This window comes from Camelus ferus, chromosome 17 (genome assembly GCF_009834535.1).
Source record: "Camelus ferus isolate YT-003-E chromosome 17, BCGSAC_Cfer_1.0, whole genome shotgun sequence".
Classification (NCBI taxonomy): Eukaryota; Metazoa; Chordata; class Mammalia; order Artiodactyla; family Camelidae; genus Camelus; species Camelus ferus.
The window spans coordinates 29805346-29821510 of record NC_045712.1 but is presented as its reverse complement, the minus strand read 5'-3'; the positions used below and the strand labels follow the sequence as shown (position 1 = coordinate 29821510).

At 49.8% G+C, this 16165-nt stretch overlaps 1 protein-coding gene across 3 annotated transcripts in view; it reads right to left on the bottom strand.

Moving 5' to 3' along the window:
- Positions 1 to 16165, bottom strand: part of ACAD9 (acyl-CoA dehydrogenase family member 9) — a 29714-nt gene that overhangs the window by 7294 nt on the left and 6255 nt on the right. For 2 of the 3 annotated variants that reach the window (XM_032458759.1, XM_032458757.1), the window contains exons 3-8: positions 7060 to 7161; positions 4622 to 4728; positions 3871 to 3971; positions 3108 to 3186; positions 2041 to 2215; positions 245 to 318 (exon numbers count right to left, since the gene is read on the bottom strand). In XM_032458759.1, the coding sequence (XP_032314650.1) occupies positions 245 to 318; positions 2041 to 2215; positions 3108 to 3186; positions 3871 to 3971; positions 4622 to 4705 (513 nt within the window). In that variant the 5' untranslated portion in view covers positions 4706 to 4728; positions 7060 to 7161. The remainder of the gene's footprint in view (positions 1 to 244; positions 319 to 2040; positions 2216 to 3107; positions 3187 to 3870; positions 3972 to 4621; positions 4729 to 7059; positions 7162 to 16165) is intronic. The other variant, XM_032458758.1, reaches the window with a different exon arrangement.

The window sequence follows — 16165 nt, the reverse complement described above, 5'->3', positions numbered from 1 at the left end:
CAAGGCTCCTAGAGGACACCATGACCTGCCCACCTCTGCCTAAGCCCCTGACGCCCGGGGCTGCTACGGCCCAGCCCGTCTTCTGGACGCCAACTTCTCACCACTATGCTGACGCCCCAGCAGAGGGCCACGTGCCCACCAGGCCAGCACAGCCTACTCCGCTCTGAGCCAGGAGGGGACAGGAAGCTGGGGCCAGCAACACACGGGACGGCCTGGGACTCACGGGGCCGCTAGGGCAACTCACCTTAAAGCCACCTCCAACTTCTCCGAGGACGTTTCCGACGGGCACCCTGGTGTTCTCAAAGTGGACCTCGCAAGCTGAAACACAAACCCAGGGCTCAGCTGACAGGCAGGGCGCTGCGCCCGCCTGCAGGCAGGCCGCGCGGTTCACCCCTCCTCCCTCCGTCCCGTCTGCACTGCGCCTGCCGACACACGGACAGAAGGACACGGCTCGCGGCCACTGGGCCTGCACCGGCTAGGGGAGATGAAACGGTGTGCAAGGTGTCCAGCACTGGGGGGGGCGCTGCGGGTGACAACACGGCCCCGGGACGGTGCGGGGGCTGGCGGGAGTGGCTAATGACGGGTTACTGAGGGCTCCTATCACACTTCTCTGAGGTGCAGCCTGAAGGCTGGGAAGGAGCCGGAGCGGGGTACTAGTCCGGGAGGTGGGCCCCGTCTAAGGCCGCACATCCATGGCATCGGTCCCGCCTGCTCCTGCTCTAAGGCCGCCCCCTCCCCTGCCCACAACACCGCAGGCCGTGTGGCCACAGTCGGGGCCGGCATGAGCAGGCGCTTCCCTGTGCCAACAGCCTGGCTGGGCCCCCGGGGGCTCGGACCTGCGTGAGGAGCCCCCACCTGGTCAGGAACCCACGGCACGGAGTCCCAGGGCAGCTTCTCAGACAGGCTGTGGCCACAACAGGCGGCACAGACCTCTGAGGGCCAGGCAGACCAGGCCAGGCCACGTGTGGGCAGCCAGCACCGCTGACCTTTATTCTCCGGCACCTGCGTTCAGACGGCCGGTTGTGGATGCAGCGAGGGTCCCGGCGTCCTGGCCGCTGGCCCTATTTGTGGCTTAAGTACCAGCTGCTGAGAGGACCCGGCCTCCTGACTTCACGCTGCCCCACTCAACCCTCTCTCGGGGCCTCTGCACCACCCACCTGACCTCAGTGGGGGCAGCAGTGCCTGGCATGGCCCTGTTCCCTGCGGCCCACCTCGGTCACCAGCCAGCTCTACCACCAGCATGCCATGCCCGGTCCCTCCTCGGCAGGCAGCCGCGGTCACGGTGGTGACCCTGGAGCACAGCAGCTGCCCGGGCCGCTCTCATGTGCACTGACGTCCACACCCGTCCTAACACAGCCTTCCCACGGCACCTCCGTGGTGGGTTCTGTTCTCTCCCCTCTCCTTTAGGTGACAAAACCAAAGTACAGAAAAGTAAACTAGTTTGTTCAAGGTCATGCATTCTATGTGGCAGAGCCAGGTCAGAGCTCGGGGCCCCCGGACCCATGCTGAACAGATGTCAGGGGCAAATGCCACCATCCAGAATGCCAGGTCCCCAAAGACGAAGCTGCAAAAGGGAAATGGGCCTGGTGGTGCCCCTGCAGCACTGACACTCCATGGTCTAAACTGAGGGACCCAAGAGGCAGAGTCTCATGAGGGCAATTTGTGGGAGAGTTGTCTCAAGTGAACCGAGCACTGACCAGGGGCCACAGGCAGGCCGGGACGGGGAGGAGTTCCAGGCGGGAAAGACGGGCTGCTGCGATGGAACCCTGCCGCCTGCCCCCGAGGCCGCAGCGACCTCCCCTCGCAGTCCCCAGAGCCCGACACGTGGAGAGGTGCGGTGGGCATCTGCTGGGCTGGTGAGTCAGCTCCAGGGACTGCCCTGCACGGTGGGGGCGCTCCTGACCAGATTTCAATAAAATGCTTTGGGGGAACCAAACCTCTTCCCATCTCTTTTTACCTTGATGTTTGACATCTTTTTATCAAAACGAAATCTCTCTCCCCCCCACCCCACACACACACGCACACTTGAGTACTACTCACTGTTGGAGCCTCGGATCCCTAACTTGTCTTCAGGTTTCCCGTTGGTGACTCCACCGAAGTCTCTCTCTACTATGAACGCCGTGATCTTGTCCTTCACTGAACCATCGGAATCAACCACCTCGGTCTTGGCAAACACAGTAAAAACATTGGCCAGCCCTCCATTGGTGATCCAGACCTGAGGAGAGAGCAGAAGGGCCCTGGAGAAAATCAAGCCACCACACCCCACTGCTCGGCGCCCGCGGCCGGCAAGCCTCAGGCAGGAGGGGAGCCCCTCTGGGGCCGCCCGGCCCTCGCGAGCGGGGACGGGGGCTCTACCCAGTGTCCCCAGGAGACACCGGTGGCCGCGCGCACGCGCGCGTGTGTGTATGTATGTGTGCATACATGTGCGCGTGGAGGGCAGCTGGCGGTCCTAAGACGGCTCAGTTTCTAGCTCGAAACAGTCTGGGGTGGGAGGGAGGCAGAGGGGAGCCAGGAGAAGGGGCAGGAAGACGAGCAGGAGGCGGGGGAGAGGCCTGTCAGCAAACCGCCACGTACGCGGCGCACAGAGCTTATTGGGCCCTTGACTCAGGCCGGCGGCTGAAAGCCGCCCAGGGCTGAGACGGTCGGGGAAGCGTGCGCGCTGACTAGAGAGCAAGAGCCCAACGGCAGCTGTGAGTGTAACCGTGGTGCTGTGCCGCCAGCCGTCCTGTCCTGAGGCCCACGGCCCAGGGGGTGGCGACCTAACAAACGCTGAAGCCGGGAGCAGGGGGTGGAGGTTCACAACACAAAACTTCTGTGTGTGTTTCATTTTGTAGTAAAAAATTAACCACCAGACACACAAGAGCAGCTTGGGGAGATAGGTGGCACCACGGAGGCCCAAAGACTGGAACCAGGACGCCTTGGTTCCCATCCTGCCACGAAGCAGGTGCGATGATGGCCAAGTGGCCTCTCTGAGCCAGTTTCTTCTTCCAAAAGAGTAGGAGGATCACCCACAGATGGTGGTCAAGGGATGACACGGTGCGTGGAAAGTGGTCAGTGCGTGGTGGTGAAGTAAGGACAGACACCCCGACACGGCCCCGGGGCTGTACCTTGGAGCCGTTGAGGACATAGTGTTTCTTGTCTTCACTTAACGTCGCCCTGGTCTGGATGGAGGCAGCGTCACTCCCGCTGGGGACAGAAAAACGCAGTTGAGGAGTAACGCTGGCAACAGAGAACGGTTTTCAGGGCCCCAGATGGAAGGTTTCAGTACTTAACACAGGCCTTGGCCAACTTTTACAACAAAGGGCCAGATGATAAATATGTTCAGCTTTGCAACCACAATCTGTAAGCAAATGGGCATGTTCTAGTAGAACTCCCTTTACAAGAGCCGGTGGCCGGGTGGGTTTGGCCAACCCCTGCTGCACCACACTGGGTGAAAGGACGGCAGTGGCAGCCTCTGGGAGGTAAACACGGAGCTGTGGCTCAGACGGGCTCAGGGCTCCTGCGAGGTGGGGTGCAGGGGCACCCGGCTCCTGAGGTCATGGAGGGGCTGGTAACGGACTCGCCGTCAGCAGCCGAGTCCCGCCAGCCTTGCCCCATCCGGACATGGACTCGGGGCTGATCACTCGTCTCCCCGAATCCCAGTGCACGGCCTGCAAAGCGGGGGGACCCCCCACCACCTGCTCAGCTGATGTGAAGCCGGGACGTGCTATCGTGCGTGAGGAGGGCTGTCAGGCCGTCTGTAAAGGTCACTGGGCGGGAAGCGAGGTGAAGGGAGGAAAGCAGGAGAGCTGGCAAGGAAGGTCTGCAGGGCCTCAGGGCGCCACCCCGTCAACACGCCCGGAAGCTGTCGCGTGACCCCCAAGGGCAGACCTGGCGGGCTCCGTCAGGCAGAAGGCAGCCACGTGCTCCCCGGACGCCAGCCTGGGCAGGTACCTGGCCTTCTGCTCCTCACTGCCGGCCAGGAGGATCCCCTGACAAGACACACATAGGCTGGTCTCAGCTGGGAGGGAGGAGCGAGTGAAATGCTCGCAGAACACGGCCCCTTCTGGAACATGCTTCCTTTATGTGTGAGGACACATTCTGAGCTCAGAGCCATCAGCCCCAGGGGAAATATGGGGGGCTGCTGGGGAGGCTGGGGGGTCCCCCTCAAGGGCACAGTCTAGGGCGGCTCAGGCCGGCAGGACCCGCGTGGCTCTGGGGCTGGACTTGGGTTTTCACTGCAGCTCCTCCCTGTCCTGGCTGCGGGCGGGGGACCGGGGGCACCAGAGCCACACCTGGTGTCTGGCCAACATCAGGATGGCCCACCCTTCGGTCAGCACCAAAGCGAACCACTCTTGGGTGGGGCCTGGCCCAGGGCTCCCTTGCCTCTCAGTTTTTCCGTGGAGCAAAAACAACCCAAATAACGGGACTGTCACCGAGAGCTGGCGTGGGGTAGGGGGTGTGGGGACTGAGCGCAGTATGAAATGGGCGCTGATCCCATGGGGCGAGGCCGCAGGACAGCTGGGCCCACCCCCAAAGACTCCCCTCTTGGTAAGGAAGTGAGCAAGCCCGCTGCCTCGCTGTCCCCGCGTGACCCTGGAAGACCTTGAGAGAGCATCGCCCAGAACCGCAGACCCCTGACCTTGAGGCCGATGGCCTGATGTGCGGCCAGGGTCACGGTGATGGAGCCGTCCATGCTGATGACCTCCCCCAGCCGTGCGTACATGGTGTTGGAGAGGCCCAGGCCACCTAGAAGAGAAACAGGCCAGATTCACTGGTGCTCCGACCCCAGCCCTCCCAGGAAAGGCAGAGGCTTCGCTGGGCTTTCTGGATTATAAAGTTTTGCCAATGCACCACTGAAAGGCTCACAGTACGGAGAGGTACAAAGGAAGCAAAAATTTTCTGTACACTTATCATTCAGAAAGAATGTTTTTGTGCACATCCTTTCAGACTTTTTTTTGGCCATATAAACATATACAGATATATATTCTAATATAAAACATAACGTTTGCTACAAAAATACGTAAGCACCTATACACACACTGAGTCATTTAAAACGCTGTGAACACCCCCCATCACAGATCCAGAGCTTTATAAACACAAACCCTATCCGGTGTCCACTCCCAGCACCGCACGGCCTCTAGGACAGGTTCCTCCACCTCAGCGCCCTGACCACTGGGGCTGGGCCTTCTCTGCTGGGGGGCAAGGGTGTCCCACGGACTGTACGGAGCTTGGCCGCATCCTCGGCCTCTGCCCACTAGACGCCAGTAGCTCCCCCTCCCACACAGCTCTGACTACAAACATGTCTCTAGACGTAACGTGCCCTGGGGGCAAGATCACCCTGGTTAGGAGTCACTGTTCTAGGAGCAAAGGGACAAAAACATTAGAAAACCAAAACCTCCACTGAACTGGGGATTCTGCATCTCATTCTGAACTTCCACAGGTGGTGGGGTGGCCTTAGGGGCATCGTATAAGTGACCACCTGAGGCCTAAGCTCAGGCGCCCAACAAGGAGCAGAAACGGCCCTGAACTCCGGGGTGTGGGCCCGAGCCATCACACGGCCTGGCTGCAGGGGGCCCTTCACACACACAGGGGAGGGCTGAGTCCCTGCAGGGGTGCGCAGTGGTCCCTGGGTTCAGTTAGGACCCAGCCTCTGTTTCTATCAAAGCCCTTTTGTTTCTAATTGTTTCGTATACTGGTCAGTTTTGTTAAAAAAGGAAGGGAGGGAGGGAGAAAAACCGTGATGCTTTTTCCCCAAGAAAGTATCAGTGAAATCATGGGGGCAGGGGGACAGTGAACGGGGACAGGTGGCAGGTGGGTGGGGACTGCCGACGAGGGAGGAGCGGAGGGCTCGCAGGGACCTAGGGGCAGAGATCCAGCCTGCCAGGGCCTTCAGAAGGAACGCTGCCCTCAAATGCTCTGGGCAGGAGCAAGGCTGCTGCTGCCTTCACTTCCCAAGGAAGGGGTTTTATAAAGGAAAGAAAACGAGATAGCCCCAAACGTGACCACTATCACCCCTGAAAAGGCACTTTCACACCGGAGAGCAGGGCAGAGAATGAGAATAAGGCGAGGGGTGGTGCAGTCTCTCTCTCTCTCTCACACACCACGTGCTGGCATAAGACACACGGACGCAAAGACTCATTCCACTCTGACACAGAAGTCGTCTGGAGGAAAAGTAACTACTTCTCATCAAGAAGAAGTACTTCTAAATGCTGCTGGAGGGACAGACGTCACTACCACCCGGCCGTGCGCAGCAGCGCTCCTCTGCTGCCTGTTTCCTCCGAGCACTAAGCCCCCGTCTTCCCAGCTGATGACGGACCACCTCCGCTCTCCGGCTCCAGCCCCGCCGGCTCTCTGTGGGATATTCCACGTGCTCTGCACGTCAGTGCAGACAATTCCCAGTGGCTTGTGAGTTACAGCACCGACAAGCCTCAGATGTCTGGGAGGAGCCTCGTCGCCCACGTCACGTCCCTCCTTTCACCGGGGGCTGCACATTTGTTAGGAGACAAGGGCCGCGTGGCCCCCGGCAGAGGTCGGTGCTGCATTCTGCCGCCAGGGGGCGCAGCAGCAACGATGCCGTCTTCTGCAGAGAAGGCCATTTCTTATGTAACTTGGAATTGTGGTGAGAGGTATTTCACAGGATGACAAGAGACACCCTTTAACAGCTTAAACACTACAATAAACTCAGATATAAATTAAAATCTGATGTGATTACAATATGCCTCGGAATCAAGACAGTCAGGCGTCACACTGTTTTGCCCTAACTTCTCACCTCTTGTCTCAGGCTGGGCCCTGAGCTGAGGAGGCTGGGAGGGGCCGGCTGCCAGGGCCAGCCCTGCTCCAGGTGACAGCGGCGCAGGGCTCCGCGGCCCCTCCTGCCCCACCGCCCACAGCCCACACACCAGCACCCCATACTCAGCCCTTAACGGACATGTTAATCAACTCTAGCATTTTTACAGCCCACCCTCGGACTTACTGCATCTTCAAAGGCCACCTTTCCCAAACAGAATCCTTTTTTGGACAAATACAGAGCACTTTGTTGAGGGCCAAACCAGTGGGGTGGCGGTTTCCTTTACTCACCATATTCCTCTGGGACCAGCAACCCAAAAAGCCCCAGGCTCTTCAGTTTCTCTAAAGTTTCATTTGGGATTTTCCCCTCCTGGTCGATTTTTCGAGAGTCCACTGTCAAGAGGAAATATTCTGATTAAACAAAACATAACCTCCTCTTACGCACATAGAAGTGCACAGGACAACTGTCATGCAGGACACGGTCCCAGCATCAGAAACTCCAAAACCGGAGACGGCCTAGCCGTGCTCAGTCACCGTGTGCTCCACTTCACCTCATTAGCCCAGCAAGAACTGTACTTTTTTTAAATTACCAGCACCAGGTACTGTTGGTTCTTGATCTGGGTGTATTCATTGCGTAAAACTGCAAATTATACACTTAGGAGAACTAAACTTTTCTGTAGGCATTTACTAAGCTTGAGTTTTTGCTTTATCACCTGTGCCTTCTAGAAAATTAGAGCATAAGGACCCAGCTCCAGCGCTGCCCTAAAACGTCAGGCTAGATGGCCAGGCTCTGGGCAGCATCCGGGCTGGGACCCACTCGTGCTCAGAAATCATAGCTTCTCCCCGAGGGCCCACAGGTTCCGAGAACAGGTTATTCTGCACCAACGTTCACATTCATCAGAGCAGAACTAAACCGTGTTAGGTTTACAACTGCACAATTCTGTACGAATCAAGTATTTTTTAACTGCCAACAAGTTAAACTTCATCAGTATCATAAATTTAAAAAATACCCATCATCTACACTTATAAATTTCTATACGTGTGGGTCACTAGTGAGGAATGCGGACGCCCCAAATCCCTCACTTTTTACCTTTACAACTTCACTTAACGTGTGTAATTGGCACACAGTAAACTGCACGTTATTTAGAATAATTTAAATTCTGACATATTTGCCCTTGAAACCATCCCTACAATCAACAAAAACGTTCCCTTTTCCACCAAGCATCCTCGTGCCGCTGTGACCACCCTTTCCCCGCACCTCCGCCCCCCGACAACCCCTAGGCTTTTTGTCTACAGACCGGTGTGCGTTGCTGTGTTTTTATACAAGCAGAACCACACAGCCTGAGCCCCTGCGGCCTGGCCCCTCTGACTCGGCGTCATGACTCTGCCATCCGCCCATGCGGCTGCAGGCCGAGTGCTCCACACCTGCGCACTGCTCGGTGTTCTGCTGTATGGGAGGGCAAACTGCTTATCTAGTCACCTCTTGAAGGACACCTGGGTGGTTCCCACCTTTCAGCTTTTAGAAATAAAGACCCCATGACCATTCACATCCGAGTCTTCGTGCAGCTGCATGTGTTCACCTCGCCCTGGAGCGCGGCGGCTGGGCGGTGGCGGGGGGGGGGGGGGGGCGGAGGCACGGTTAACGTCTAAGGAACTGGCAGGACCCGGGGAGACCTCCTCGCAGACAACATGGAGTAACAGGGCCTGCATTTATTTATCTTGCTGCCTTAGATTACAGGGCACTGGGCACAACGAGGAAGAGGAATGAAAAAAAGAGTAATACATAAATATGAACATATTTATAATTGTACCATAGAGTAATGTAATATATGGCTATATTTGGGGATTTCCAAAGGAGAGCAGGGGAGGAGGGAGTGGGGGAATGTGGTATGACTGGTGATAGAAAATGTTTAAAAAAATAATGGCTAAAAATTTACCAAAGTTGATTAAACACTATAAAAACACAGATCCAAGAAGTTCAAAGAACCCCAAGAAAAATGAAGAAAACTACAGTAACATCAATTTCTCTAAAACCACTTAAAAGCAGCTAGAGACACAAGAAGCAACGTGTGGAAAGAACAAAGAGAAAACGGCAGGGAGGTCTCACTGGAAACAGTGCTGGTCGGAGAGACGACGAACGGGCTGAGCTAGAGACCGTCATCATAAGTGAAGCCAGCCAGAAAGAGACAGAAAAGTACCGTATCTCACTCAGATGTGGGATCTAAAAGAAGAAAAACAGAGGACACTACGAACTCACCTACAGAACAGAAGCAGACTCGCAGACACAGGAAACAATCTTACGGTTACCAGGAGAAAGGAGGTAGGAAGGGATAGATTTGGGAGTTTGAGACCTGCAAATGTTAGCCACTACATGTAAAAATAACTTTAAAAAAAAAGTTTCATCAAATTACCCAGGACATTTTTCACAGAATTAGAACAAATATTCCTAAAATTTATGTGGAATCACAAAAGACCCAGAATTGCCAAAGCAATATTGAAGAAAAAGAATGAAGCTGCAGGAACAACCCTCCCAGACTTCAGACAGCACTACAGAGCTACAGTCATCAAAACAGCATGGTATTGATACAAAAACAGACATATGGATCAATGGAACAGAATAGAGAGCCCAGAAATAAACCCATAAACTTTTGGTCAATTAATCTTTGACAAAGGAGGCAAGGATATACAATGGAGAAAAGACAGTCTCTTTTAAAAGTGGTGTTGGGAAAACTGTACACCTGCATGTGTATCAGTGAAGTTACAATACACCCTCAGACTATACACAAAAATAAACTCAAAATGACTTTATGATTTAAACCTAAGACAAGACACTATAAACCTCTTAGAAGAAAACACAGGCAAAACATTCTGACGTAAATCTTAGCAATGTTCTCCTAGGGCAGTCTACCCAAGCAATAGAAATAAAAGCAAAAATTAACAAATGGGACCTAATTAAACTTACAAGCTTCTGCACAGCAAAAAAAGGAAATCATAAGCAAAACAAAAAGACAACCTACAGAATGGGAGAAAATATTTGCGAAAGATGAGACTGACAAGGGCTTAATCTCCAGAATATATAAACAGCTCATACAACTTAATAAAAAAAAAACAAACAACCCAATCCAAAAAAGGGCAGAAGACCTAAACAAGCAATTCTCCAATGAAGACATACAAATGGTCAATAGGCACATGACAAAATGCTCAGGATCGCTAATTATCAGAGAAATGCACATCAAAACTACACACCAGTCAGAATGGCCACCATTCAAAAGTCCACTAACAATAAATGCTGGAGAGGGCATGGGGAAAAGGGACCCTCCTACACTGCTGGTGGGAATGCAGTTTGGTGCAGTCACTATGGAAAACAGTATGGAGGTTCCTCAAAAAACTAAAAATAGACTTGCCATATGCTCCAGCGATCCCACTCCTGGGCATATATCCAGAGGAAACCTTAATTCAAAAAGACACATGCACCCCAATGTTCACAGCAGCATAACATCCAAGACATGGAAACAACCTGAATATCCACTGACAGATGATTAGATAAAAAAAATTGTGGTATATTTATACAGTGGAATATTACTCAGCCATAAAAAAGAATAAAATGCCATTTGCAGCAACAGGGATGAATCTGAAGATTGTCATTTTAAGTAAAGTAAGCCAGAAAGGGTAAGAAAAATACCGTATGACATCACTTATATGTGGAATCTTGGGGGGAAAAAAAAAGACAAAGAACTTATTTACTAGACAGAAACAGACTCACAGACATAGAAAACAAATTTATGGTTACTAGAGGGGAAAGGGGGTGGGAAGGGATAAACTGGGAGTTCGAGATTTGCAGATACTAACATATATAAAATAGATAAATAACAAGTTTATACTGTATAGCACAGGGAACCATATTCAATATCTTGTAGTAACCTATAGTGAAGAATCTGAGAATGAATGTATGTACGTATGGTCCTATGTGACTGAAGTACTGTGCTGTACACCAGAAACTGACGCAACATTGTAAACTCACTGTACTTCAATAGCAATATGTTTAAGAAAAGGAAGAAAAAGTTTCTTCAATATAGCACAGGGAACTATATTCAATATCCTGTAATAACCTTTAACGAATAAGAATATGAAAATGAATATATGAATGTATATGCACGACTGGGCTGGGACAGTGTGCTGTTCACTGGAAACTGACACACTGTAACTGACTGTACTTCACTTAAAAAAATTAATTAAAAGGCACAGACTGGGGAAGGGTGAAATGGGTAGAGGGGACCAACCCTATGGGGATGGATGGAAATAAAGTTTTGGTGGTGAGCACGACACAGTACTCACAGAGGAAGGAGTATAATGCTATAAACCAATGTTACCTCAATAAAAAATAAATTTAAAAAGGCAAAGACTGTCCAATTGGACTTTAAAGAGATAATATTCAACTACGCTGCCCATAAGAAATCCAGTTTACCATTTCTATTTAAAATTTTTATTTTCAAATTAATATTAGGTTTAAAGAGAAGTCACAGAGACAGTACAGAGTTCCCATATACCCTTTATCCAGCTTCTCCTACGAGAACCTTAGAGGACCACGGTACAGCTATCAAAATTAGGAAACTGACATTGATACACTAAATTACAGAATTAATTTGAAAGTCACCAGTCTGTCCATTAATGTCCTTTTTCTGTCCTGGGATCCAATCTACGACCCCACACTGTACTTCGCTGTAACGTCTAAGTATCCTCCAGAGTGGATTCAACAATACGGAAAAGGCTAACGGGGGAGGGGGGGTGGCCAGAGCTCAGTGGTAGAGCACGTGCTTAGCACGCACGAGGTCCTGGGTTCAATCCCCCGTATCTGCGGTAAAAAAAGGGGTCGGGAGACAGTAAGATACAATAAAATACTTTATTTAAAAAAAAAAGGTTACTTCGCTTAAAAAAACAAAAAGGATAATACATCACGACCAAGTGGGAAGCACGCTGGGACTGCAAGAGCCCTTCAGTGCTCAAAGCCGTTCCATGTAATTTACCACATCAATAGATGAAACAAGAAAAAAAACACAGTCATCTTCATAGATGCAGAAAAAACAAGGGACAAAATTCAATGCAATTTAGATGAGAGCCGGCAACAAACTAGAAATAAAAGGAAACTTCCTTAAGCCGATGCAGAGCACCTACAAAAAATGTACAGCTAACATCCTACGTAGTGGTGAAACAGTGACTGTTTTCTCCATAAGATCAGCAGCAGCGCAGGGAAGTCTGCTCTAACCACTCCTCTCCAAACGCATGCTGGAGAGATCAGCCAGTGAATCAAAGAAAAGTCAGGGAGGCCAGGCTGGAAAGGAAGACGTGAAACCTCCCTCTCATCGGCAACGTGACTGTCTACGCACTAAGCCCCCCCAAACCTACCAACAAGAGCTCCTGGAGCTGAGTGAGCTCAGCGAGGCCACAGGGCACAAGGCCACTACACAAGGCCACTGTACCCCCTGAAGGGATATGCCAAGGGAACAGCACGTGGAAAAGTGCTCAGCATCATCAGGCAGCAGGGAAGTGAGGACCAAGACCACAATGAGACAACACTCGGCATCTATCAGAATGGCTAAAATTAAAAAAAAAAATTTTAAACCAAAAACAGCGACACCACCAAATTCTGGCAAAAAGGCATGGAAACTAGATCACATACGTGGCTGATGGGAATGGAAAATGGTACCACCGCTTTGAAAACAGCTAAACGTGCAACTGTCTTGGGACCCAACAACTGCACTCCGGGCATTTACCCCAGAGGTGAGAGCACGTCGCACAAAGCGTGCACACAAACGCACACAGCAGCTTTACTCTCAAGAGCTCCCAAACCGGAAACGACCGAGAGACGCTTCAGCATCAGAACGGCCAGCAAGCTGTGGTAACCCGAACACAAGGAGCACTACCGAGCAGCGAGAAAGAACAAAGCACGGAGGCACACGGCAACTTACAGAAGACTTCTGCTGAGCGAAAAAGAGCCAGTCCCAGAAGTGCACACACCGTACGGTTCCATTAATACAACACGTCCGAAATAACAAACTCATAAAAATGGAGGCCAGATTAGTGGTTGCCGGAGGCTGGGGGAGGAGAGGGCACGAGGTGGCAGTGGCAGTGAAAGGACTCGCGTGATGGAACTGCTCTGTATCATGACCGCGTGGCCGTCACACGGATCTATGCACGCGGCAGAATCACATAAGCGCGCGCGCACACACGTCAAAGTCAAACTGGTAAAATCTGAGCACGGCTGTATTGACGTTAACTTCCTGGTTGGGGTCACGTACTCTAGTTACATGCAAGGTGTGCACTGTAAGGTTACGCACGGGGGCAACTGGCTGAAAGATACAACTGGTCTCTGAACTATTTCTTACAACTGCGTGGAAATCGACAATTATCTCAACTTGAAGGTTTTTTTTAAAGCAAATAATGTCATTATGAAATGTTATCATACAACATATATATTAAATTTAATGGGAATAACCCTAAGGTTGGATTAAGACCCCCAGGGAAACACCACCTGCTGAAGTTCAACTAAAGCTGCTTTTCAACAACAAAGACGACGACACGATGACGGTGTGTTTCTTTCACCTGGTTCACGCTTCCTAAACCTCCTTTAACAAGCGTGAGCTTCCTCTGCTGCTGAAGGAAACAAAATTCCAGAAGCAGGAGGAGGCACATATGGAAAAAGGGAGCTTTCGTAACACTGTAAAAATAATGTGTTATAAAAGAAATCAATTGTATTTCTACACACTAATGACAATCAGAAAGTGAAATTCTGAAAAAAAAACATTTATAGTAACACCAAAGAATTTTAAGTGTTTACAGACACATTTTACTAACCATCAAAAACATCGAGGGTAAGTCGAGAAACCATCAAAACACCTTTGTCAAAACCTGTCCAAAGTCTCTATGCTGACAACCACACACACAGCTCTGCTCAGAGAATTAAGTAAGAGTCAAATAAATGGGGAGATACCTCACAACCAAGGATCTGAAAATTCAGTATTGCTATAATCTCAACTCCGCCTCAGAGAGATTTACAGATTTACTGTAACCCCAATCATAACACCAGCAGGCCTTTCTGCTGAAGCTGAAAAGCTGATTCTAAAATTTATAAGAAAGTGCAGACAAGGAGCCAAAACAGCCTTAGAAAAGAACCAAGTTGCAGGGCCAACACTACCTGGTTGCAAGCCTCTTACAAAGCTCAGTGAAGGAGCCAACGTAATATTTGCATAAAGACAAACAAACAGATCAACAGGAGAGAACAGAGGATTCAGAAATAGACCCACACATAAATGGTTGATTTTTTCCCAATTTTTAATATTGCGGCAAAACACATAAAAGTTACTGTCTTAACTCGTGGTTAACAAGTGCAAATGCAGTGGTATTAAGCACGCTCGCATTACTGTGTAAGCATCCCCACCACCATCTCCAGACCTCTCGCACAGCTGAAACTCTGTCCCATTAAACTCACCTCCCCGACCCACCCACCCCCCGGCAGCCACCGTCCCACTTTCTGCCTCCGAGGACCTGACTCCTCCCGGTGCCTCATGTGGTGGGCTCCTACAGTGTCTGTCCTTTTCTGACGGGCTCCTTTCACTTGGCACGTTTCCTCACGGATCACCCACGTTGTACCGTGGGCCAGGATTTCCCTCCTCTTAACGGCTGCGCAACGCTCCCGTCTGCACAGACTGCATTTCGGCTATTCGTTTATCTGTTAGCCCATTCTGTCTTTGGATCGAAAGTGAGTCTCTTGTAGACAGGATATAGCTGGATCATTTTCTTATTCTGGCAACCTCTGTCTTTTGATTAAAGAGTTAATCTATTTACTCTTAAACTAGTCAGTAATAAGGAGAGACTTCTGTTATTTCGTACTTATTTTCTATATGTCTTGTAGCTTTTCTGTCCCTCATTTCTTGCATTACTGTCTTCTTTTGTGATTTTTTTTTACAGTGAGACGTTTAAGTTCCTCTCTCACCTTTGTGCACATCCTTTAGCTGTTTGCTCTGCATGGGGATTACATGGGGAATACACTTAACACTGCAAAGTTGGAACACTCTGATGTCAATTTATACCAGCTTAACTTCAGTAACACACTAAAATTATGTTCCTTTAAAGCCTCCACATCCACCATTTTCTTTTATTCATGTCACAGATTGCACCTTCATACACAGTGCCAAAAAAAATAATAATTGTCTTAAAGGAATAGTCTCTTAAATTATATAGAATACAAAATGTAGTTACAAAGTTACAATACTAGCTTTTAGAACACAAATTTTTTTAAAAAATCAGACTCTTAAATCAAGTAGAAAACAAAAAATACAGTTACAACCCACTGTTACAGTAACACAAGCTTTTACAACTGCCCCTGTATTTACCTTCATTGAGATCTTGATTTCCTCACATGGATTCAAGTTACTAGCTAGTATCTTTGTATTTCTTTTTTTTTTTTTTTTAATTGAAGTACAGTCAGTTACACTGTCCCTTTCTCTGGTGTACAGCACACTGTCCCGGTCATGCAGATACATACATATATTCAGTTTATTATTCTTTTTCATTAAAGGTAATAATAAGATATTGAATACAGTTCCCTGTGCTATACAGAAGAAATTTGTTTTTTATCTATTTTTGTATATAGTAGTTAATATTTACAAATTTCTAACTCTCAAATTTATCCCTTCCCACCCCCTTTCCCCCCATAACCATAAGACTGTTTACTATGTCGGCAAGTCTGTTTCTGTTTTGTAGGTGAGTTCATTAGTGTCTTCTTTTTCCTTTTTTAGATTCCATGCATGAGTGACATCATATGGTATTTTTCTTTCTTTCTGGCTGACTTCACTTAGAATGACAATCTCTAGATCCATCCATGTTGCTGCAAATGGCAGGATTTCCTTTTCTCATGGCTGAATACTATTCCAGTATATATGTGCATATACACATATATATATATATATATATATATACACATATCACATTATCTATATAAATGTGTGTGTATGTATATGTGTGTGTGTGTGTATATACATATATGTGTGTGTGTGTATGTATGTATGATGTGAGATATATAGCTCACATTTTCTGTATCCCTTCAGCCACTGGCGAAGCCTCGAGCTGTTCCCGCCCCTTGGCTACTGTGAATGCTGCTGCAGGGCACACGGGAGTGCGTGCTATCTCTTTGGGTTCGTGTTTTCATTTCTTTCGGGTACATACCCGGAAGTGAATTCCTGGGTATGGAAACTTGAGTTTTAACTTCTTGAGGAGCCTCCATACTACCTTGCACAGTAGCTGAACCAATGTACTATGCCACCCACAGTGCACCAGGGCTCCCTCTTCCCACCTCCTCAGCATTTGCTGGGAGTGGCCATTCTGAGAGGTGTGAGGTGGT